The sequence below is a fragment of the Pseudophryne corroboree genome, chromosome 2, assembly GCF_028390025.1.
Source record: "Pseudophryne corroboree isolate aPseCor3 chromosome 2, aPseCor3.hap2, whole genome shotgun sequence".
NCBI classification, from domain to species: Eukaryota; Metazoa; Chordata; class Amphibia; order Anura; family Myobatrachidae; genus Pseudophryne; species Pseudophryne corroboree.
In genome coordinates this window covers 380,619,877-380,643,283 of record NC_086445.1, presented here as the reverse complement: position 1 = coordinate 380,643,283, position 23,407 = coordinate 380,619,877, and the positions used below count along the sequence as shown (strand labels likewise).

Genomic DNA, 23,407 nt, shown 5'->3' with positions numbered 1-23,407 from the left:
ATAGAACGATACATGTAGAGAGAGAGAGAGATTGCAGATTTTAGTTAAGGTTTTAAAAGAGATCACATTTTTCAAATAGTCCTTCAAAGTGGGTCCAAGGCTGATTTTGAATTGTACAATACAACTGACATTTTTGATGTTTTAAATTTCCTCCTGCTCCTACTACATGTAGAGCAGTATCTACTAATGGTTGATTTGACAACCTTTTTTAAGTTGAACAAATTCAACAGTAAAGTCTGATCCATTGAACAATACTATTTGTGCATTTTCAGCTATTTAAAATGGTGGTTTCACTGGCAATGTAAAAAACAAAAATCATTCAAATAGTCCTTCTCATTTCAATGGTGTTTCCACTCCATTGAACTGAGTGGGGGTATTAAATTGAATGGAAAAAGTTAGGAACACACAGGTTGTATTTAAGATAGATTGCACATTGCTATGATATACACTGCTCAAAAAAATAAAGGGAACACTTAAACAACACAGTGTAACTCCAAGTCAATCACACTTCTGTGAAATCAAACTGTCCACTTAGGAAGCAACACTGATTGACAATCAATTTCACATGCTGTTGTGCAAATGGAATATACAACAGGTGGGAATTTTAGGCAATTAGCAAGACACCCCCAATAAAGGATTTGTTCTGCAGGTGGTGACCACAGACCACTTCTCAGCTCCTATGCTTTCTGGCTGATGTTTTGGTGACTTTTGAAAGCTGGCGGTGCTTTCACTCTAGTGGTAGCATGAGACGGAGTCTACAACCCACACAAGTGGCTCAGGTAGTGCAGCTCATCCAGGATGGCACATCAATGCGAGCTGTGGCAAGAAGGTTTGCTGTGTCTGTCAGCGTAGTGTCCAGAGCATGGAGGCGTTACCAGGAGACAGGCCAGTACATCAGGAGACGTGGATAAGGCCGTAGGAGGGCAACAACCCAGCAGCAGGACCGCTACCTCCGCCTTTGTGCAAGGAGGAACAGGAGGAGCACTGCCAAAGCCCTGCAAAATGACCTCCAGCAAGCCACAAATGTGCATGTGTCTACTCAAACGATCAGAAACAGACTCCATGAGGGTGGTTTGAGGGCCCGACGTCCACAGCTGGGGGTTGTGCTTACAGCCCAACACCATGCAGGACGTTTGGCATTTGCCAGAGAACACCAAGATTGGCAAATTCGCCACTGGTGCCCTGTGCCCTTCACAGATGAAAGCAGGTTCTCACTGAGCACATGTGACAGACGTGACAGAGTCTGGAGACGCCAAGGAGAACGTTCTGCTGCCTGCAACATCCTCCAGCATGACCGGTTTGGCAGTGGGTCAGTAATGGTGTGGAGTGGCATTTCTTTGGAGGGCCGCACAGCCCTCCATGTGCTCGCCAGAGGTAGCCTGACTGCCATTAGGTACCGAGATGAGATCCTCAGACCCCTTGTCTGACTTTACACACCCCAGGGCCTGTGGTTTCATGCTATCTATATGACCTCTTGCAGAATATTTTCAGAATATTAAAATTAATTTACCCAGTAATTTGAGTTACAGTATGAAAGTAAATTTTCCTGAATTTATGGTTTTAGTGGCGATAAAGTGATTTTGAATTTAAAAAGAAATATGTCCTGTTTTCTCTTACAGCTACGCAAATCAGTTTTTAGTATCAGAGCACGAAATCTCCTGGAAAAGGAAACCGCAGTAAATAAAATCCTCAGGTAACAAACGTTATAGCCTGGTATGAAGTAAATACATTTCATTAAGTGTTTCCAAGTTGCTCTGCATTCATTTGCTGGCATATTCTGTAAGGAGAATGCATATGAAACTGATTTAGGATCCACAATATCCTCTAAAGAGGCGGAACTACCATTGGTGCAGCAGATGCATTGCACTGGGGCTCCTGAGGACTAAGGGGCCCACTGCTAACAAGACCAGCAATAAGTTAGCCCCACGTAGACCATTTTGAGCAGTGTTAGATGATTGTCCCAGTGCAGAGAGCAGGGTGAGACCCACTGCCTGAGGGACCTGCTCCTTCCTTACCTTAGGTAGGCAGGGCTGACCTTGTGTGTGCTGGACTGACAGAGGAGTCCTGACACCTATCAGTGCTGATGATCACAGCCACATACTGGGGTTTATTTACTAAAGTGCAAGTTTATAAAAGTGTAAATGTTGCCCATAGCAGCAAATCAGATTCTACTTATCATTTATCTAGCATATTCTAGAAGATAATAGCTAGAACCTGATTGGTTGCTACGGGCAGTATCTCCAGTTCTATAAACCCACAGTTTAGTGAATATACCCTGCTGCCTTTAAATTAACAAATAGCTGTATATTATTTCTGATTCAGTGCTGTCCGTGAATTAAAGGCAGTTCACAATTAGTGTAACTGGCACTGTCAGTGTCTGCCTGACCGAGTGCCTAACTGAGGAAATCACAAGAGGTGAGGTCCCCTGTCACACACATAGCAGAAGCCACTGTGTTCCTGCCTGCACCAAGGTACATGCCCCCTGTACTCTGCACCGCACAGGACATTGTGCTTGTTCCCCAGTCACACACTGTCTCCTCCTGTCACCCACTGCCCCTACATGTCAGCCACTGCCTCCCTCTGTCACCTGCCCCCTATCACCCTCTGCCTTCCGCTGTCACCCTCTGCCTCCACCTGCCTTACGTTGTCATCCTCTGCCTTCCCACCTTGCGCTGCCACCCTCTGCCTCTCCCTATCACCCACTGCTGAATTTAGGTTTGGGTGGAGGAGGGGCCGCAAATTATATTTCTGCACCTGGCCCATCACTCACAAGTTCCACCACTGATACTCTAGAGGTGGGTACACACTAGGCAATGTGCTCTATGAGCGACGTCGCCTAGTGTGTTCCCTTCTCTGCTGAGCGTTCGTTGGCAGTGCGTATACACTGACCGATATGCAAATGATATCGCTCAGTGACATCATGCCATTTTTGGACGACAGTCCAAATTGAGCTGCATGCACAACTGACAGCGAGGGTCGTTAACCACCCATGGGGCTGCTCATCGCTCACTGTTCGGCAGCGTGCATACTAGTCGATATGGTAAACGACGTCGCTCAGGAAGGGCAAAATGAGTGACATCGGTTACTTTATCAGTAAGTGTGTACCCACCTTAATTTTACTAAAGCTAGCTTTATGTTACAAATAAGTGTTACTAAACATCACTGAGTAGCCACTAGCTTAAATATAAAATTACAAATGTCTGTTGTAACTTGGCACAACTATTAACATAAGTTATTACAAATTCTCTTATATTCAACAATTATTATTCAGTGTTGTAGGTATTGGTGAGAACTGTAATCTTCTTTGGGGTTGAGTGAAGCTTTTCTTCAGATGTTGCCTGGTGCTTCAGGGTAATGAGGTGCTGCAGTAGATCCTTCTTTGTCTTATTTTAGCTGGAAAGGGGCTTGCTTCACACCTAGTATTCTGCTCCAGATCAACGATCCCAGATGTCCAGCTAAATTTCCTTACTATGAAAATACATATTAGATCTAATTTAAGATATAAAAAGTTTGTGTTGAAATATGTATGTGCTGTTGGTAATGGTATGGCAGAGTAATAGTGCACACCAACAGATCCCTCAAAGTCACAAAACAGCCCAGTACTTAATCAGGGGAGTGGTTTAGCAGTAATGTTCGTGTACAGCCGTACACTCAGATATGCATGCAATAGACTCTCAGTATGGGGTGGAGCTTAAGCAGAGCATACAGACCACCATCAAGTGACTGTATGAAGAGGTAGCAGTGCACGATACAAGCAGTGATTGGAGTTGTGGAATGCAGTACTGTATGTCGCCGGGTCTCACTGAGCTAAGTGGAACATGTCTGTGTCCCAGTGTGGTGCCAAACGGTGGCCATTTTGGTAAAGGACTTGATTCGTCCCCATCATGGAGTGTTCTCCAGACTTCAACAGTTTAGAAATTAACATTTTGTTTTTTCATTAATCATACTTTTACTGAGCTTAAAAAATGTCGGCAGCCTGTGCTTGGTAGGGAATGGTATTAAAAAGCAAAAAAAGAAGAAAAAATCCCCTTTTTGGTGATGTATATTTTTTTGACCTACATGACAAAAAGTATGTTTGTAAAATCTTCTAGCACACCACTGGGTCTCTATGTCATTTTGTGTCGTACAGTCTAATTTATTTTCCTTTGCAATTCATTTCTTTCAGAGCGTGCACCAGGCAGCGCATGCTGAGTGGTTCGTTTGAAGGGCAGCCTGCTAAGGAAAGATCAATCCTTAGTGTGCAACATCATATACGACAAGAAAGAAGGTAACGTTACTCAGAAAGTGCTACATTCTCTGCATTTTTTATGTTTCATCTACCTGAAGTAACTACAGTATCACATTTTCTGATTCTTTTCCTTCTGTTGCAGACACTACTGTAACTTTCCTTAGAAGGAACCAAACCTTGTCTTTAAACATACTGTCATAAGATGTATTATTATAGATGTTATATATTCACCTGCAACAGGAATATCAATTTAAATCTCAAAGAAAATATTGTTGCTCATTATACTGTATATCCTTCTAATGGTGTGTACACACGGGGAGATATTTTCTTACGATTTTGACTATATATAGTAAGAAAATTGTAAGAAAATCGTAAGAAAAATTAGTGCAGATCCCAAGGTGAAAGTCACCTTGCGATCCCGATTCGATGCCGATGCGCGATCCCACGCGGTCGGCATCGCAAGCATAGATAGACTGTGCAGGCAAGTCAATTTTGACTATCTCGTAGAAAAAATTGTCAAAACTGACAGCCAATATCGCACATAGTCAGTATCGCAAGCACACTCATGATGTGCTTACGATGCCGACCTAGCCCCTGTCGCATAGTTAGAATCGGGCATAGCCCGAATCTCACCGTGTGTATGGGCCTTAAGAGAATGATATACATAACCCCAAGCCATCGTAAACCACATGGTTTAACAGGCTTTATTTAATCTGTTTTGTTTTTTATTCATTGCGCATCTGCATTTTCATTATTGTTACAGATCACTAAGACACGGCTCAAACAGTCAAAGAATTAGTAGGGGGAAGTCTTTGGAAACATTAACACAAGATGTGAGTCTCATCAATACCCTTTTGTTGGCCAAAACAATCATTGTGTAGGCTAATAACTTTTTTCAGTTGTTGGTTGAAAAGTATTGTGAATCAACATTCATGTTACTGAAGTCTGACGATGAGAATACCATATTTGAACATGGGGGGTAATTCCAAGTTGATCGCAGCAGGATTTTTGTTAGCAAGTGGGCAAAACCATGTGCACTGCAGGGGAGGCAGATATAACATGTGCAGAGAGATTTAGATTTGGGTGGGGTGTGTTCAATCTTCAATTTAAATTGCAGTGTAAAAATAAAGCAGCCAGTATTTACCCTGCACAGAAATAAATAACCCACCCAAATCTAACTCTCTCTGCACATGTTATATCTGCCCCCCCTGCAGTGCACATGGTTTTGCCCAATTGCTATCAAAAATCCTGCTGCGATCAACTTGGAATTACCCCCATGGTGTGTTAGCTAAACTGTTACCAAATCGTTTAATTACTGTTTTCTGGATTATATTTGTAGTGATTACTTCATTTTGCTTCATTTTGCTAGTTTATTTTAGATCCTTATTTTAAGAAATATACCAGAATGTTTTATCAAAGTTTTGGCACAATTTAAATGACATAGGGGGTCATTCCGAGTTGTTCGCTCGTTGCCGATTTTCGCAACGGAGCAATTAAGGCAAAAATGCGCATGTGCATGGTGCTTAACTGCCCATGATTGCGGAGGCTGAGGGCAGTTGTGAAGGAGTGGGGAAGGTGGTGGCCAATAATATTATGCCTAGGGGCAGCCTGACCCCTGAATCTGTATTTGTCTAAGATTCTGTCCTTATTGGAGACATCAACCTGCCGCTTGTGTGATTATGTTAGAGAGGACTGGGGTGGTGTCATTATGTGAGTGGAGATATGTAGGAAGCCAAGACTTATGGGCCCTACACACTGCACGATTTTTTTTTTAAATAAAGTATTTTTATTTCGAAGGAGAGTAGTTTGCATACAGACATTGCATAACAGGAACACATTAATCACGTAATGACATGTCCTCATCGGGGAACAGCATTCACTTTCGACTTATTTTCAACCTATGTCATTTGCTCATAGGCGCATAGGAATGTACAGTTATATATACCATTATTTTGCATTATCCGTACACTCTAGTATTCATGAAATCACATTATACTTTGTTTTGTTTCCCCCCCCCTCAAATATAACTCTTACGGACAATCCGTCCGAGTAAAACCCTTTAAAAGAGAAGAAAACAATCAGAAACCAAACACAGAGAACCCCAGAAATAAAAAAATTAAAAAAACAAAGAGACAAAAAACATTATGGGGAAGAGGACGCATTGGGGGATACTAGCACTCTAAATCCTACCCTGTCCAGATGGGCACAGAGCCACTCTCTCATTCACAACCCATTGGGTGAGAGGGAAGCCTATGGCCCTAGAAGATCATAACTTGGCAAATCCAGGGCCTGTTAGTAACCCTATCACCATTAAGTTGTAGGGTCTGGGACGGAGTATATGGATTCCAGCCATGGAGACCAAATTCTTTCAAATTTAGCGGAGGCATTGTGTTTCATATAAATGTATCGTTCCTTAAAAACAGTGTCGTTTATTAGTGCCTTAAGAGCGGGGAGTGTAGGGCCCTTAGGGGCCATCCATAGCCTCGCAATGCTCACCTTCGCCATTGCACCTATGTTGCGAGCATATAGGCCCTCTGGACCAGACACAAAGTCAGAGCTACCCATTCCCAGGATGCAAAATTGCGGAGTAAGCATGGCCTCGTCCACCCCTGTGTTCCCCAGAATCGATCCGACCCCCGCCCAGAAAGCCCGCAGCACCGGACAATCCCAAATGAGGTGCCAAAAAGTACCTGCAGTCATCCCACACTTAGGGCAGTCACCCACACGACCCGTCCCGAATTTGGCCAGTCTGGCCGGGGTCATATATATTCTATGCAAAAGGAAGTATTGTATCTGTTGATACCTGATGGATTTGGTAACCGTGCATGGAGTTTCCAAAGCAAGGGCCCAGTTCTCTTCATCTATGGGGCCCAGATCCTGCTCCCATTTGACACGGAGACGTGTCAAAGGATCTATATGGAGTTTGGCGAGTAGATAACCATAAGCATGGGAAATCATCTTAACTCGACCCAGCATACTTACAAAGGTCTTAATGGGAAATGGTATAATTTTAGGGGGGGAATTGGCGAATTGGGACTGCAAGGCATGTCTGAGCTGGAGGTATCTAAAAAAATAGGAGTTAGGCAAATGAAACTCATCTTTTAGTTGTTGGAAGGATTTGAGCGTATTATCCGTATAAAGGTGATTTATGGAAATCACTGATTTAGGGGCCCAAACTTCCCTCCCCTCGAGCGCATACAGTTCAGGGAGCCATTTAGAATACCAGAGGGGGGTGTCCGGGTCCAATCCATCAAATTTCAAAAGAGTTTTTAGTGCCTGCCACACCTTCATGGCTTGGTATATAAGAGGAGGGAGGAACCGGGCCAAGCTCCCTCTCAGCAACACCTGCAGGGGGGATAAGTCGGGGAAGTAGCATTGGACAAATACCCAGTGTAGAGAAGTGACGCCAGTATCCTGTACCCATGCACTAATATGAGACAGCTGAGCGGCATAGTAGTACATCTGAAAGTTTGGCAAGGCCAGACCTCCGTCGCTGCGCAGCCTGGTGAGAGTGTTCAGTTGTATTCTAGGACGTTTGCTAGCCCATATTAAAGAAGACAGGACACTATTCAATTTTCTAAAGAAGGATGGATGAATATATACAGGGGATTGCAGAACCACATATAGAATCTTAGGTAGTATTATCATTTTTACGAGGCTGACCCTGCCAGATACAGTCAATGGAAGCTTACACCAAGTCCTGGATTTACGAGTAATTTGTTGCATGATCGGATCAAGGTTCAAAGGTGTAAAGTCAGAGGGGTCATTGGTTACCTGAATCCCAAGATATTTAAATTTCGCCGTCCAACATAGCGGTAGGGAGATTTTAGGAGCAGCAGGGGGGGGGGCAATCACAGGCATAATAGAGGACTTAGACCAGTTAATATGAAGGCCTGAATATACACCGAACTCCTCAATCACACACTGCACGATTTTAGTGAAAGATATGAATGATCTTGTTCATTAATGAACGAGATACCGTTCATATCTTTGAGTGTGGAGGCTCCAGCAATGAACGATGCATGGCCCCGCGCTCGTTCATCGCTGGTGCCCCGTCGCTTGTGCATGCAGGCCAATATGGACGATCTCGTCCATATTTGCCTGCACTGCTATGGAGCCGGGTGACGGGGGGAGTGAAGAAACTTCACTCCCCCCGTCACTGCCGCCGGGTCGACCGTCCACCGTCGGGCAGCTCGGCGGCGTATTGCTCAATGTGTAGGTCCCATTAGTGTTAGATTGGAGTGTGTCCTCCAACAACACACAGTATTAATGGGAGGGCTCTCACAGTATGTACAAAAAAAATGCACTAACACATGATAAATGACAGTATGTCACCAGTCCTATTTCCATAATGATTAATAAGTCCAATATGTCAAATCCACTAAACTGATATATCAGACTGATACCAACATGAACGCAAGAAATCCACTGAATTACTGCCACACAGGTGAGATAATCACACAGAGAGCTCTGGATGTAAAAAAAAAAAAAGACATTTAGAAGATTCCAATAAATCAAGCAAGATGTTTATAATACCAGACATAAAAGTATAGAAATGTGCAGACTTAGGCAAAGTAATTTCATGACCTGCATTCTGAAGCACATCATTCCCCGAGACATGGAAACCTTGGGCTGTCAATTAATATCTCAGACTTCTCTTTTAAAATATAGATGTACACAACACCCTGAACCATGAGGTTCATTTTAATATAACTCCTATTTCTCTGACGTCCTAGTGGATGCTGGGTACTCCGTAAGGACCATGGGGAATAGACGGGCTCCGCAGGAGACTGGGCACTCTAAAAGAAAGATTAGGTACTATCTAGTGTGCACTAGCTCCTCCCTCTATGCCCCTCCTCCAGACCTCAGTTAGAATCTGTGCCCGGCTCGAGCTGGTTGCACACTAGGGGCTCTCCTGAGCTTCTAGTAAAGAAAGTATTTGTTAGGTTTTTTATTTTCAGTGAGATCTGCTGGCAACAGACTCACTGCTACGAGGGACTTAGGGGAGAGAAGCGAACCTACCTGCTTGCAGCTAGCTTGGGCTTCTAGGCTACTGGACACCATTAGCTCCAGAGGGATCGAACACAGGCCCAGCCTCGGTCGTCCGGTCCCGGAGCCGCGCCGCCGTCCCCCTTGCAGAGCCAGAAGCAAGAAGAACGTCCTGGAAATCGGCGGCTGAAGACTCCGGTCTTCATTAAGGCCATTGCTCCCTATGCACACCACATACTCCGGTCACTGATGGGTGCAGGGCGCTGGGGGGGGCGCCCTGGGCTGCAATTAGAGTACCTTAAAATGGCAAAAAAACACATAATATAGTCTAATAAACTATATATGTGTAAAAATCCCCTGCCATAATATTAATAAAAGAGCGGGATAAGCCCGCCGAGAAGGGGGCGGGGCTATCTCCCTCAGCACACTGGCGCCATTTTCTCTTCACAGTTCCGCTGGAAGACAGCTCCCCAGGCTCTCCCCTGCAGTTTCCAGGCTCAAAGGGTTAAAAAGAGAGGGGGGGCACTAAATTTAGGCGCAAACTATACATGTTAAGCAGCTATAGGGAAAAATCACTTTCTGTAATAGTGTAAATCCCTAATTATATAGCGCTGTGGTGTGTGCTGGCATACTCTCTCTCTGTCTCCCCAAAGGACTTTGTGGGGTCCTGTCCTCAGTCAGAGCATTCCCTGTGTGTGTGCGGTGTGTCGGTACGGCTGTGTCGACATGTTTGATGAGGAGGCTTATGTGGAGGCGGAGCAGGTGCCGATAAATGTGATGTCACCCCCTGCGGGGTCGACACCAGAGTGGATGGATATGTGGAAGGTATTAACCGACAGTGTCAACTCCTTACATAAAGGCTGGATGACGTAACAGCCGTGGGACAGCCGGCTTCTCAGTCCGTGCCTGCCCAGGCGTCTCAAAGACCATCAGGGGCTCACAAACGCCCGCTACCTCAGATGGCAGATACAGATGTCGACACGGAGTCTGACTCCAGTGTTGACGAGGATGAGACATATACACAATCCACAAGGGGCATCCGTTGCATGATTACGGCAATGAAAAATGTGTTACACATTTCTGACATTAACCCAGGTACCACTAAAAAGGGTATTATGTTTGGGGAGAAAAAGCAGCCAGTGTTTTTTCCCCCATTAGATGAGTTGAATGAAGTGTGTGAAGAAGCGTGGGGTTCCCCCGATAAGAAACTGGTAATTTCTAAAAAAATTACTGATGGCGTACCCTTTCCCGCCAGAGGATAGGTCACGTTGGGAGATATCTCCTGGGGTGGATAAGGCGCTCACACGCTTGTCAAAAAAGGTGGCACTGCCGTCTCAGGATACGGCCACCTTGAAGGAGCCTGCTGATAGAAAGCAGGAGACTATCCTGAAGTCTGTATATACACACTCAGGTACTATACTAAGACCTGCAATTGCTTCAGCATGGATGTGTAGTGCTGCTGCAGCGTGGTCTGATACCCTGTCAGATAATATTGATACCTCGACAGGGATACTATTTTGCTAACCATAGAGCATATTAAAGACGTAGTCTTATATATGATGGATGCACAGAGGGATATTTGCCGGCTGGCATCTAGAATCAATGCAATGTCCATTTCTGCCAGGAGGGTATTATGGACCCGGCAGTGGACAGGTGATGCTGATTCTAAAAGGCACATGGAGGTTTTGCCTTATAAGGGTGAGGAATTGTTTGGGGATGGTCTCTTGGACCTCGTATCCACAGCAACAGCTGGGAAATCGATATTTTTACCTCAGGCTCCCTCACAACCTAAGAAAGCACCGTACTATCAGGTACAGTCCTTTCGGCCTCAGAAAGGCAAGCGGATCAAACAAAAATCCTCCCCTGCTTCTACTGAGTCCACCGCATGACGCTGGGGCTCCACAGACGGAGCCAGGTGTGGTGGGGGCGCGTCTCCGGAACTTCAGCGACCAGTGGGTTCGCTCACAGGTGGATCTCTGGGTTCTACAAGTGGTATCGCAGGGATACAAGCTGGAATTCGAGGCGTCTCCCCCTCGCCGTTACCTCAAATCAGCCTTGCCAACTACTCCCCAGGACAGGGCGGTAGTACTGGCGGCAATTCACAAGCTGTACCTCCAGCAGGTGATAATCAAAGTTCCCCTCCTTCAACAGGGACGGGGTTACTATTCCACAATGTTTGTGGTACCGAAACCAGACGGTTCGGTGAGACCCATTCTAAATCCTTGAACACTTATATAAGGAAGTTCGAGTTCAAAATGGAATCGCTCAGGGCGGTTATTGCAAGCCTGGATTACATGGTATCACTGGACATCATGGATGCGTACCTACATGTCCCCATTTACCCACCTCACCAGGATTACCTCACGGTTGTGGTACAGAACTGCCATTACCAATTCCAGACGTTGCCGTTTGGTCTGTCCACGGCACCGAGGGTGTGTTCCAAGGTAATGGCCAAAATGATGATATTCCTTCGAAAGAAGGGAGTTATAATTATCCTGTACTTGGACGATCTCCTTATAAAGGCGAGGTACAAGGAGCAGTCGTTGATCGGAGTAGCACTATCTCAGGAAGTGCTACAACAGCACGGCTGGTTTCTGAATATCCCAAAGTCGCAGCTGGTTCCTACGACGCGTCTGCTGATATTGGGCATGTTTCTGGACACAGAACAGAAGAAGGTGTTTCTCCCGGAGGAGAAGGCCAAGGAGTTGTCATCTCGGGTCAGAGACCTCCTAAAACCAAAACAGGTGTCGGTGCATCATTGCACGCTAGTCCTGAAAAAGGTGGTAGCTTCTTACGAAGCAATTCCCTTCGGCAGGTTCCATGCAAGGAACTTTCAGTGGGACCTGTTAGACAAGTGAGGATCGCATCTTCAGATGCATCAGCTGATCACCCTGTCCCCGGGGCCAGGGTGTCTTTGCTGTGGTGGCTGCAGAGTGCTCATCTTCTCGAGGGCCGCAGATTCGGCATTCAGGACTGGGTCCTGGTGACCGCGGATGCAAGCCTCCGAGGTTGGGGAGCAGTCACTCAGGGAAGAAATTTCCAAGGACAATGGTCGAGTCAGGAGACTTCCCTACATAAATATTCTGGACCTAAGGGCCAGTTACAATGCCCTAAGGCAAGCAGAACCCCTGCTTCAAAACCAGCCGGTGCTGATTCAGTCAGACAACACCACGGCTGTCGCCCATGTAAACAGACAAGGCGGCACAAGAAGCAGGATGGCGTTGGCAGAAGCCACAAGGATTCTCCGATGGGCGGAGTATCACGTGCTAACACTGTCAGCAGTGTTCATTCCAGCTGTGTGGAAAACTAGGAAGCAGACTTCCTCAGCAGGCACGACCTCCACCCGGGAGAGTGGGGACTTCATCTAGAAGTTTTCACGCAGATTGTGAACCGTTGGGAACGACCACAGGTGGACATGATGGCGTCCCGCCTCAACAAAAAGCTACAAAAGTATTGCGCCAGGTCAAGAGACCCTCAGGCGATAGCTGTGGACGCACTAGTGACACCGTGGGTGTACCAGTAGGTTTATGTGTTCCCTCCTCTTCCTCTCATACCCAAGGTACTGAGGATAGTAAGTAAGAGAGGAGTAAGAACTATACTCGTAGTTCCGGATTGGCCAGGAAGAACTTGGTACCCAGAACTACAAGAAATGATCTCGGAGGACCCATGGCCTCTGTGTCTAAGACGGACCTGTTACTGCAGGGGCCCTGTCTGTTCCAAGACTTACCGCGGCTGCGTTTGAAGGCTTGGTGGTTGAACGCAGGATCCTAACGGAAAAGGGCGTTCCAGATGAAGTGATTCCTACGCTGTTAAAGGCTAGGAAAGACGCTGCCTGAAGTTCAGACGTTGTTAAGGGAGTGCTGCATATTCAGCCCCCTTTTGTGCCTCCAGTGGCACCTTGGGATCTCAACGTAGTGTTGGTTTTCCTATAATCACATTGTTTTGAGCCACTTCAGAACGTGGAGTTGAAGTATCTCACGTGGAACGTGGTCATAGATATATATATTTGGCCTTGGCTTCGGCTAGGCGTGTGTCAGAATTGGCGGCTTTGTCATGTGAAAGCCCTTATCTGATCTTCCATAGGGACAGGGCAGAATTGAGGATTCGTCCCCAATTTCTCCCTAAGGTGGTATCAGCGTTTCATTTGAACCAACCTATTGTGCTGCCTGCGGCTACTCGGGACTTGGAGGCCTCCAAGTTGCTAGATGTAGTCCGGGCCCTGAAAATTTATGTTTCCGGGACGGCTAGAGTCAAAAATACTGACTCGCTGTTATCCTGCATGCACCCAACAAGCTGGGTGCTCCTGCTTCTAAGCAGACTATTGCTCGCTGGATCTGTGGCGCGATTCAACTTGCACATTCTGCGGCTGGACTGCCGCATCCTAAATCAGTAAAAGCCCATTCCACGAGGAAGGGGGCTCTTCTTGGGCGCCTGCCCAAGGAGTCTCGGCATTACAACTTTGCCGAGCTGCTACCTGGTCGGGGTCAAACACGTTTGCAAAATTATACAAGTTTGATACCCTGGCTGAGGAGGACCTTGAGTTTGCTCATGCGGTGCTGCAGAGTCATCCGCGCTCTCCGCCCGTTTGGGAGCTTTGGTATAATCCCCATGGTCCTTACGGAGTACCCAGCATCCACTAGGACGTCAGAGAAAATAAGAATTTACTCACCGGTAAATCTATTTCTCGTAGTCCGTAGTGGATGCTGGGCGCCCGTCCCAAGTGCGGACTCTCTGCAATACGTGTATATAGTTATTGCTTAACTAAAGGGTTTTGTTATGAGCCATCTGTTAATTAGGCTCATTTGTTGTTCATACTGTTAACTGGGTATGGTTATCACAAGTTGTACGGTGTGATTGGTGTGGCTGGTATGAGTCTTACCCTGGATTCCAAATCCTTTCCTTGTAGTGTCAGCTCTTCCGGGCACAGTTTCCCTAACTGAGGTCTGGAGGAGGGACATAGAGGGAGGAGCCAGTGCACACCAGATAGTACCTAATCTTTCTTTTAGAGTGCCCAGTCTCCTGCGGAGCCCGTCTATTCCCCATGGTCCTTACAGAGTACCCAGCATCCACTACGGACTACGAGAAATAGAATTACCGGTGAGTAAATTCTTGTTATTTTTCAAGGCCCATAAAGAAAAAAATATCTCCTGTATCCCTCTCCCCATTTTAAATGATCAAGACCTTGGACATGAGACTTCCTTCCCTCCTCCCTCCAATCACCAGCTCTTTTTCTACGTTAATAAAATCTGTTTAAATTAAAATGTATAAAAAATGTGTTAGTGTGATCACTTTAAGGCACTACAGGCTGCTCTCATCACAAACCTGATATATCAGCACAGGGGCTGCTTTGAAATAACCATGGCCCTCATTCCGAGTTGTTCGCTCGGTATTTTTCATCGCATCGCAGTGAAAATCCGCTTAGTACGCATGCGCAATGTTCGCACTGCGACTGCGCCAAGTAACTTTACTATGAAGAAAGTATTTTTACTCACGGCTTTTTCTTCGCTCCGGCGATCGTAATGTGATTGACAGGAAATGGGTGTTACTGGGCGGATACACGGCGTTTCAGGGGCGTGTGGCTGAAAACGCTACCGTTTCCGGAAAAAACGCAGGAGTGGCCGGGGAAACGGTGGGAGTGCCTGGGCGAACGCTGGGTGTGTTTGTGACGTCAACCAGGAACGACAAGCACTGAAATGATCGCACAGGCAGAGTAAGTCTGGAGCTACTCTGAAACTGCTAACTCGTTTGTAATCGCAATATTGCGCGTACGTCGGTCGCAATTTTAAGAAGCTAAGATTCACTCCCAGTAGGCGGCGGCTTAGCGTGTGTAACTCTGCTACATTCGCCTTGCGAGCGAACAACTCGGAATGAGGGCCCATGTTAATCGGCTAAATACTTCAAAAGTAGCATTCTGCAAGCTGTTTATACTGTAGCCTTGTATTGAAAAGCCTGCAGAAGATTAATTACAAAACAGGTAGCAGAATAACATAGGCCCTCATTCCGAGTTGTTCGCTCGTTATTTTTTTTCGCTATGGAGCGATTAGTCGCAAACTGCGCATGCGCAATGTTCGCAGGCCGCCTGCGCCAAGTAAATTAGCACAAAAGTTTGGTATTTTACTCACGGCCTAACAAGGATTTTTCATCGTTCTGCTGATCGTAGTGTGATTGACAGGAAGTGGGTGTTTCTGGGCGGAAACTGGCCGTTTTCTGGGAGTGTGCGAAAAACGCTGGCGTTTCTGGGAAAAACGCGGGAGTGTCTGAAGAAACGGGGGAGTGTCTGGGCGAACGCTGGGTGTGTTTGTGACGTCAAACCAGGAATGAAACTGACTGAACTGATCGCAGTGTAGGAGTAAGTCTCGAGCTACTCAGAAACTGCTAAGAATTTTCTTTTCGCAATTCTGCTAATCTTTCGTTCGCAATTCTGCTATGCTAAGATACACTCCCAGTAGGCGGCGGCTTAGCGTGTGCAATGCTGCTAAAAGTAGCTAGCGAGCGTTCAACTCGGAATGAGGGCCATAGTCATTTTGGGTCAATCAGGGACGTACTCCCAGAGGTATTGGCAACTCCAAGCCTTAAAGGGGCACCTGCATGTACAGCAGCACCTGTGTGGTTCACAGTGAGATCCAAGTGTGACTGCTGCTCTTCCAGTTGAGCTCTGCGGTGCACCCACTGCTGCTACAGAGTTAATCAGCTCTGCGCTGTAAACAAGGGATGGTGCACCTACCAATGTTTCTCTTCTGTGAGATGGGATTCACTGGTGAATGCTGATTCTGCATGCTGCAGACAGCTGAATCTCATGAGTGTGACCCTGACCCACCGTCCATTGTCATACAGCATAGCTGGAGCTATATTACATACGTGCACACTTTCACTCGTCAGGGGCCGAAAGTAATGACATCTGAGTTCAGCGGCCACGTCGGATGCTGGCCGAACTCTGACTTTTTTTTAAAGGGGCAATCGCCTCTTTAAAAAAATGTCCAATTTTGGTCGGCATCCCGCATGGGCGCTGCACTCAGATGTCATTACATTCAGCCCTATATTTGTTTTACCTCTTTATTTTTTGGAGGGGCACCTGGGGGCCCTATTCGCAAGCCCCACCATGGTGAGCGTAGAGACCCGCAGCACGCTGCCACCACTAATAGAGCCAGAAGACTGAAGAGTGGTGAGTAGACGGCCGGTGTCCCGGTTAGCGGGTTTCTGGCTTCAATGGCAGCATAAGAGTATGGAGTGCAGTGCTGACATGCCGGCTGCGCTCCAGGGTTCAGGATGACATGCGGTGAGTGTGTCCCGCTGTGAGGGGCACGCTGAGCCACTAATGAAATACCCACACTGGCAAACTAGCTTACAGGGGTTCTAACCCACTGTTAAGCAACAAACATACCTTAGCCAGTATAAAAAAACCGGGAAGACAGCGCGCCATTACAGGTGCGGGGCTTCACTATGAGCAGATCCAGCAACTCACCAGCGCCATTTTCCCTCTGCAGCCCTACACAGACAGACTGGCAGGGAAGCGCAGCCCCTCCACAAGGACTTTAGCTTGCCACAGCGGTACCGGGGGTCATAGCAAAGGGGAGAGCAGTATTAGAATACTGAGCCTTTATTACAAATGTTTAGTTTGCAACCCAGCTACAATATAATTAGCTATAAGGGCGCTGTGTGGCTGGCTCCATCATACTCTGTATCTCCTTAGGGGGTGTGGGTTAACTGTGTGGGTTAACTGTGCTTTTAACCTATTCATCATTGTATGTGTGTGTGTTCTTTTACATTTACTATGTCAAAGGAGTGTGTATCATGCACAGCAGAGTGTTTCTCTCAATCTGGGGGCTCACTGCTGTGTACTCAGGATAGTACATATTCTCAGGCTAGTGGATCTGAACTAGTATGGTTAGATTCATTAAAAGGGATGATTTCAAATATTTCAAATAAATTATCCCAAAATGAGGAGACGCAATACTTAAGGCAATCTGTTGATGACCTGATGAATAGAGATGCAGTGGTCATTCCAGCGTCTCAGACCCCTGCCATTTGTCCAAAGAAGCGTACCCTGGCCCCGATGATGATGATGTATCAGACCCAGAGGAGGGTGAGGTGGACTCGGAGGTGGGGATGCTGCTTTGTAACAGGGAATACAGGCCCTGGTAGAAGCTATTAGAGACGTCCTGCACATCCCTGATAAGGTATCAGAGGACGAGGAGGAATCTTATTTTAATGTGAAAAAGAAATCCTCAGCTACTTTCCCTGCATCTCAGGAATTAAATTCCCTATTTGAAGCAACTTGGGTAAATCCTGACAAGAAGTTTCAGGTCCCAAAACGGTTACCCACATCATTCCCGTTTCCTAAGGATGACAGGAAAAAATGGTAAAACCCACCGATAGTTGACGCATCGGTTTCTAGGCTGTCTCGTAAGATAGTTTTATCTGTTCCTGGGGCAGCTTCCTTGAAGGATGCTGCAGACCGCAAGATTGAGACCACTCTCAAATCTCTGTACACAGCTGCAGGGGTGGCCCAGAAACCCACTATAGCTTGTGCTTGGATCTCTAGGGCCATTGCAAAATGGTGATAAAGCTAAATATTTATCTTATATAATACCCTTTATGAGGTCTAAGAACACTGTACGCTATCTACGTATGAAGTACCGTAAGGGTACGCACGTTGCGTAACAATCGCTTAGCCGTAGTCGAGACGCTCAAGCGTCACATTCGCTCACGGCCAAGAGATCACAGGCAGGCACGCTATTGGCTGCTGACTAACTTAATGATTCGCTATAGCGTAGCGGACGCTCGGGACCACGAGGAGATCACCAGCGGCGCTGACGCTCACAATGTTAAACCTTTATATCTAAACCATAAACAATGTAATATGCTGTAAAACCTTAGTGTAGAGATAGGGTGTAGATGCAACCTAGTGTAACCTTATTAACTTAAAAGCTGTTTGAGCGTCACCGACGCTCTGAGAATACTTTGAGAATACTTAACACTATAAGAAATACACAGATACCTGGGCTTAGGGTCCAACGCCTAATATATATATATTATGAATGATATACTTGCAAAAGAATTAATACAAATACAAATCATACACTACAATATAACATAGACTACCTAACCAGATAACTACACGGGAAATACAATACAATTACTATTTAAGGGAAAACAAGAGAGAAAGAGGAGAAGAGAGAGAGAGAGAGAAATTGGCCCACAATAACAAGAAGATCAATATAGTTGCGGAGAAACACTTACGCACAAGGGGAAACGATCGCATGCGCCTCGATATCCAGCTCCCGATTATCAGCAATGAGAACCGTTGAAGAGAGTGAACTGGATATGGTCGGCCTGCCTATTTATGCCCCACACACAATACAATTCAATGGTCCCTACAATCTCATTGTTCATTGGACACAGGAATTCGGCTTCGCATTATAACAAAAGGTCATAGGTTGATTCATACAGGTGGGCTGTGACTGCTTCCAACTGTTCAGGTGGGTGGGATACTGGGTTTCCCGCCGCATGACTAAATAAGAACAAATAATAGTAAATGGACATAAACTTCTTATGTCCATAACTATTCGCACGAGCGATTAATCCGCTCCAAACCAACACCGGAATATTGCTATTTAAATACTCTTCCGATGGGTACCAAACACCACTGTATGACCCCTGTTAGACCCTTCGTACAATACAAAGAGGGATCTCTCTGTTCAGGAACATGCTATGTTAACTAAACTTTCAGAATCTATCAAAGGGACCATGATCTACAAAATACGTTATATAGTGAAAATATGTAACGATTGAGTCGCACGCTACGATCACATAAACTCTACCGTAAATACGCATACCGTGCGCCTGCGGGTGCCCGCGACTGTGAGTATGCGCACGTACGGGAGAGCGTACGCATGCGCAGCACGGACCTGTGTGAGGTGCAAATATGGTAGTGTGCATAGAGATAATTTCTGACTTTGACAGTCCACCCTTTGGCAGTCAACAATAACTGCCACCTTCTAAAACATTTCAAAAAGAGAAAAATATATGTCAGGGGTTAATACATTTACATGGTTGGGTAGGGGAGGAGAGGAGAAGGTAGGAAAAGGGTATGACTTAGTGAGATAGCAGAAGCATGTGTGTATGAATCCGTGCTTGGGGGTCATGTATCATCGTGCCGTACGTGTTTTAAATCAAGCTTCGAGGTATTGCGAAGTATACATTTGAATTCCTTCTTATCCCGTGGTACGGGTCTGTGGATGGGCTGTCAAACTTTACCGAGCTCTTTTCGGCTTTGGTTGTAACAAAATGAGGGAGCACATTTTAGTTGATGATACATGAATGGGGGAGATATGTGATTGCTGATATCTGTGCCTGTATTCCCTATCAACTATGTGTGTCATTACCTGAGGGTTGTAGAAATGAAGGAAAGACATAATTACGGTAAATGCGGTGGTATTCTATGTCAGGTAAATGTACATTCGTCGATTGAGGTCTTGTTTGGTGTCTGTTGAATGCAGTCTTCTTTGTGCTTTTGCCCATAAGGTGCGAGCAAAAGCTGTCAATGTCCATAGATTTACAAAAGTGTTGGGCTAGCGTAATTTTAAAATTTCTAGGGAAACTGGGGATCCATGGCATAGTTCATCAAAAATCTGTGTATCAGGTTGTCAAAACTTCTTCTTTAATCCCTCCGTTGTCTGTATATCGGCTCATCAAATTCCTCGTCCAAGTGGGTCTTTTTACCTTGGAGGAAACGGAAAAACAGGTGAAAGAAACGGACCGTAGAAATCGCATTTTCATCACATCTTTGTTTCTACATTTGGGTCATAAATCAAGTCCATTGGAATTACAGTTTCCTCACTCCTTAAACTCATTACTCTAGTACGACGATTGCACCTCATTAAAGCCTGACCGCATCTAAATATCAAACCAATCGTTATGATAACACCTAAGATACATAGGAGAAACTTCCCAACATCCATTATGACTCCTTGAGCCCAGTCTCCTAAACCAGAGAACCAATTTAGCGGGTTCAACCATGACACCCAACCAGTCAGCTCATTACCTACAGCAGCAAGAGTGAGATTGTGTCTCCTACGAAATTCCCACTTCAGTTGGAGAATATCGTCCATCTTTTGGTCTATGACCTCGACCGGGTCCTCGGTGCTATTCGTAATATATGTGCAACATTTCACGCCGTATTGTGTTGCCAGTGTGACACAATATCCGCCTGTCACTGCTGTGAGGTAATTAAGAACCATTCTATGCTGTACCAGTTCTGTTTTATAAGCCTGAAGTTCTCTTCCAGTATACCTAAACGTGTCATCATACATTTCAGTGATATTATCTAACAAATTGGCGAGCGCAGATATGTATTTATAATTCAACACTCCTCTAGCGGTGCGAGTGATATCTAACACGATTAGAAACTGAATCCCGGTGGATTCATGGATCATGTCAGAGGCCGGATGCTCTGTTCTTTCTATCAGGTGCCGTTTAACTACGTGCTCGTAATGGGTGTGAGTATAAGGAGTTTGGGCAACACGGTGTATGTCTTTCATTTTGTCATGTGATACAGTCATTACTTCAGGCAGTACTTTTCCAATATAACACAATCCTTCAGAGTTTGGGGCAAGCCACTTATACGCCTTTCTCCCGCATATGAAATATGCATCATCGGGGAGAACATATGGGACGGAGTAGGACATAACCATATTACACACCTTCCATGTGAAATCTCCTAACCCTAATTCTTCCATCTGCTTAGTACACGTATCAGGTTGTACGATATGTGCACAGTATCCTGGTGATACCTCTCCAACTCTCGTAATCCTATTTCCTAAGGTATACCTATACCGGAAAGATTTTCCTCTACTGGCTATGTGGTGTATAAGCTCTGTATCTGTAGGCATTCTATCTGCTCTATGCGAAAAGGTCATGGTTTGATTACTCCATGACACTTCCCAATTTCCCGGCTTTCGGGGATTGGAGATGTTAAAACATAATAGGGACCTATCCACATGGTATTGGTGGAGCTTCAAACTAGGAGGGCTGGAGATATTAAACCTCCTGTCCACCGGTCTCCCACCACTTAACTCAAGTACCTCCCCTAACGTTAAAGGAAATGGTACTAGCCCTGATTTGCTATGACCTTGAGGTACTTGAGAGCATACCCAACAATCTGTTTTATTTAACACACTACCCACTAAGGAGTGATAGTCACTCAATGGATGCCGGTCCATATGGATATTAAAACTGGATTGGCATTTCTTTATGCACCCATCCTCAATGACATTGTTACAGAGCCGACAGATACAGTTTTCTTCAGCTAACAATCCTTCACAATTCCTTCTATGGTCAATGCTATCGGATCGTTTTCTGATACTCGCCTTTACTTGTTGGTTAAGTTGTTCTTGGAAAACTACGCCTCCATCTTTATCATCAGAACCCATTCCAGAACCTTTCTCGACCTCCATGGTACTCTTGCCGGAACAGACTGCTCTGGTCAACATCATGGTCAACAGGAAAATCCGGATCACAGTCTCTTGGGGCAAGTCCATCTGGTAGGAGGAAACGGAGAAGAATGAGAAGGGGGAAAAAAATAATTTGAGGGAGAGGGGATGGGAAGTTGGAGAAAAACAATAAAAGGGAACAGGGGATCGACAACTGCTTTTGGTCTTGTGATTTTCAATGCTCAGGTGCCGCCTCAATCCTCCTGGAACAGACACTCCAGTGATACAACCTCTGCCGTCTGTTCCTTATCACGGGGCCTCTCTGGATCAGCAACCTTCTTGCAGTGGGACGAATGAACCCAAGTCTCTCTCTCAGCAACCTTCAATGCTGTAGTGCTAGTCAATAAGACCTGGTATGGTCCTTCCCACCTGTCAATAAGGCAACCTGAGCGTAGAAAATTCCGTATCATTACATAATCCCCAGGTTCAATGTCATGACAATTACTATCTGGTAAATAAGGAATCACTAACTTCAGATTATCATTTTGATTCCTTAACTGTTTACTCATGTTAATCAAGTATTTTACAGTCACTTCATTGTTACACTTCAAATCATCCTGAGGGTTAATCATAACATGCGGTTGTCGACCAAACAAGATTTCAAAGGGAGACAGATTAAGAGGGGACCTGGGAGTGGTTCTGATGCTGTACAGTACAATGGGTAAAGCTTCTGGCCATGTCAGTCCTGTCTCTGCCATCACTTTACTCAGTTTATTTTTAATAGTGCTGTTCACTCTTTCCACTTTCGCACTCGCCTGTGGACGGTATGGAGTGTGCAGCTTGCTATCAATTCCCATCAATTTACACATTCCTTGAAAGACATCACCTGTAAAATGGGTACCCCTATCACTTTCGATAATTCTAGGGATACCATATCTACATACAAATTCCTGCACAATTTTCTTAGCAGTAAACATAGCGGTATTTGTGGCCGCTGGAAATGCTTCGACCCAATTTGAGAAAACATCTATACAAACAAGTACATATTTCAAATTTCGACAAGGGGGTAATTGAATGAAGTCAATCTCTATTACCTGGAAAGGGCCGCCGGCAGGTGGGATATGAGATGGTTCTGTAGGTATTGCCTTTCCGATGTTCTTTCTCAGACAGGTAAGGCATGACATTGCCCTTTTACTCGCATGAGATGAAAATCCTGGGGCACACCAATATGCTCTTACCAACTTGCACATCCCTTCCTTGCCCAGATGAGTCAGCCCGTGAGCTGCCTCAGCTAAACATGGAAGGTATGCTCTGGGGGCCACTGGTTTACCGTGTCCATCCGTCCAGAGTCCTGAGGACTCCTGGCCATATCCTTTTGCCTTCCAGACTGCCTTTTCCTGTGTGGAACACAAATTTTGCATCTCACACAACTTCTGTGTGTTGATGGTATTAAATACCATCAGTTGTGTGGTGTCTGTCTGTCTGGGGGTAGCAGCTGCTAATTTAGCAGCTTCGTCTGCTCGGCTGTTACCAAGTGATACTGGGTCTTGTCTATATGTGTGTGCTTTACATTTGATAACAGCCACTCTGTCGGGTTCCTGTATCGCTGTTAGAAGCCTTTTTATATGAGCTGCATGCGCTACCGGTGTACCAGCTGCCGTCATGAAATTTCTGAGGCGCCATAGGGCTCCGAAATCATGGACTACCCCGAATGCGTATCTAGAATCGGTGTAGATATTGGCTGATTTGCCCTTAGCCA

The 23,407-nt window shown here is 45.6% G+C and overlaps 1 protein-coding gene across 3 annotated transcripts in view; it reads left to right on the top strand.

Moving 5' to 3' along the window:
- NALCN (sodium leak channel, non-selective) overlaps positions 1–23,407 on the top strand; it is a 1,296,054-nt gene that overhangs the window by 1,018,843 nt on the left and 253,804 nt on the right. For all 3 annotated transcript variants that reach the window (XM_063953246.1, XM_063953245.1, XM_063953244.1), the window contains 3 exons: positions 1,620–1,693; positions 4,166–4,267; positions 4,992–5,061. In XM_063953246.1, the coding sequence (XP_063809316.1) occupies positions 1,620–1,693; positions 4,166–4,267; positions 4,992–5,061 (246 nt within the window). The remainder of the gene's footprint in view (positions 1–1,619; positions 1,694–4,165; positions 4,268–4,991; positions 5,062–23,407) is intronic.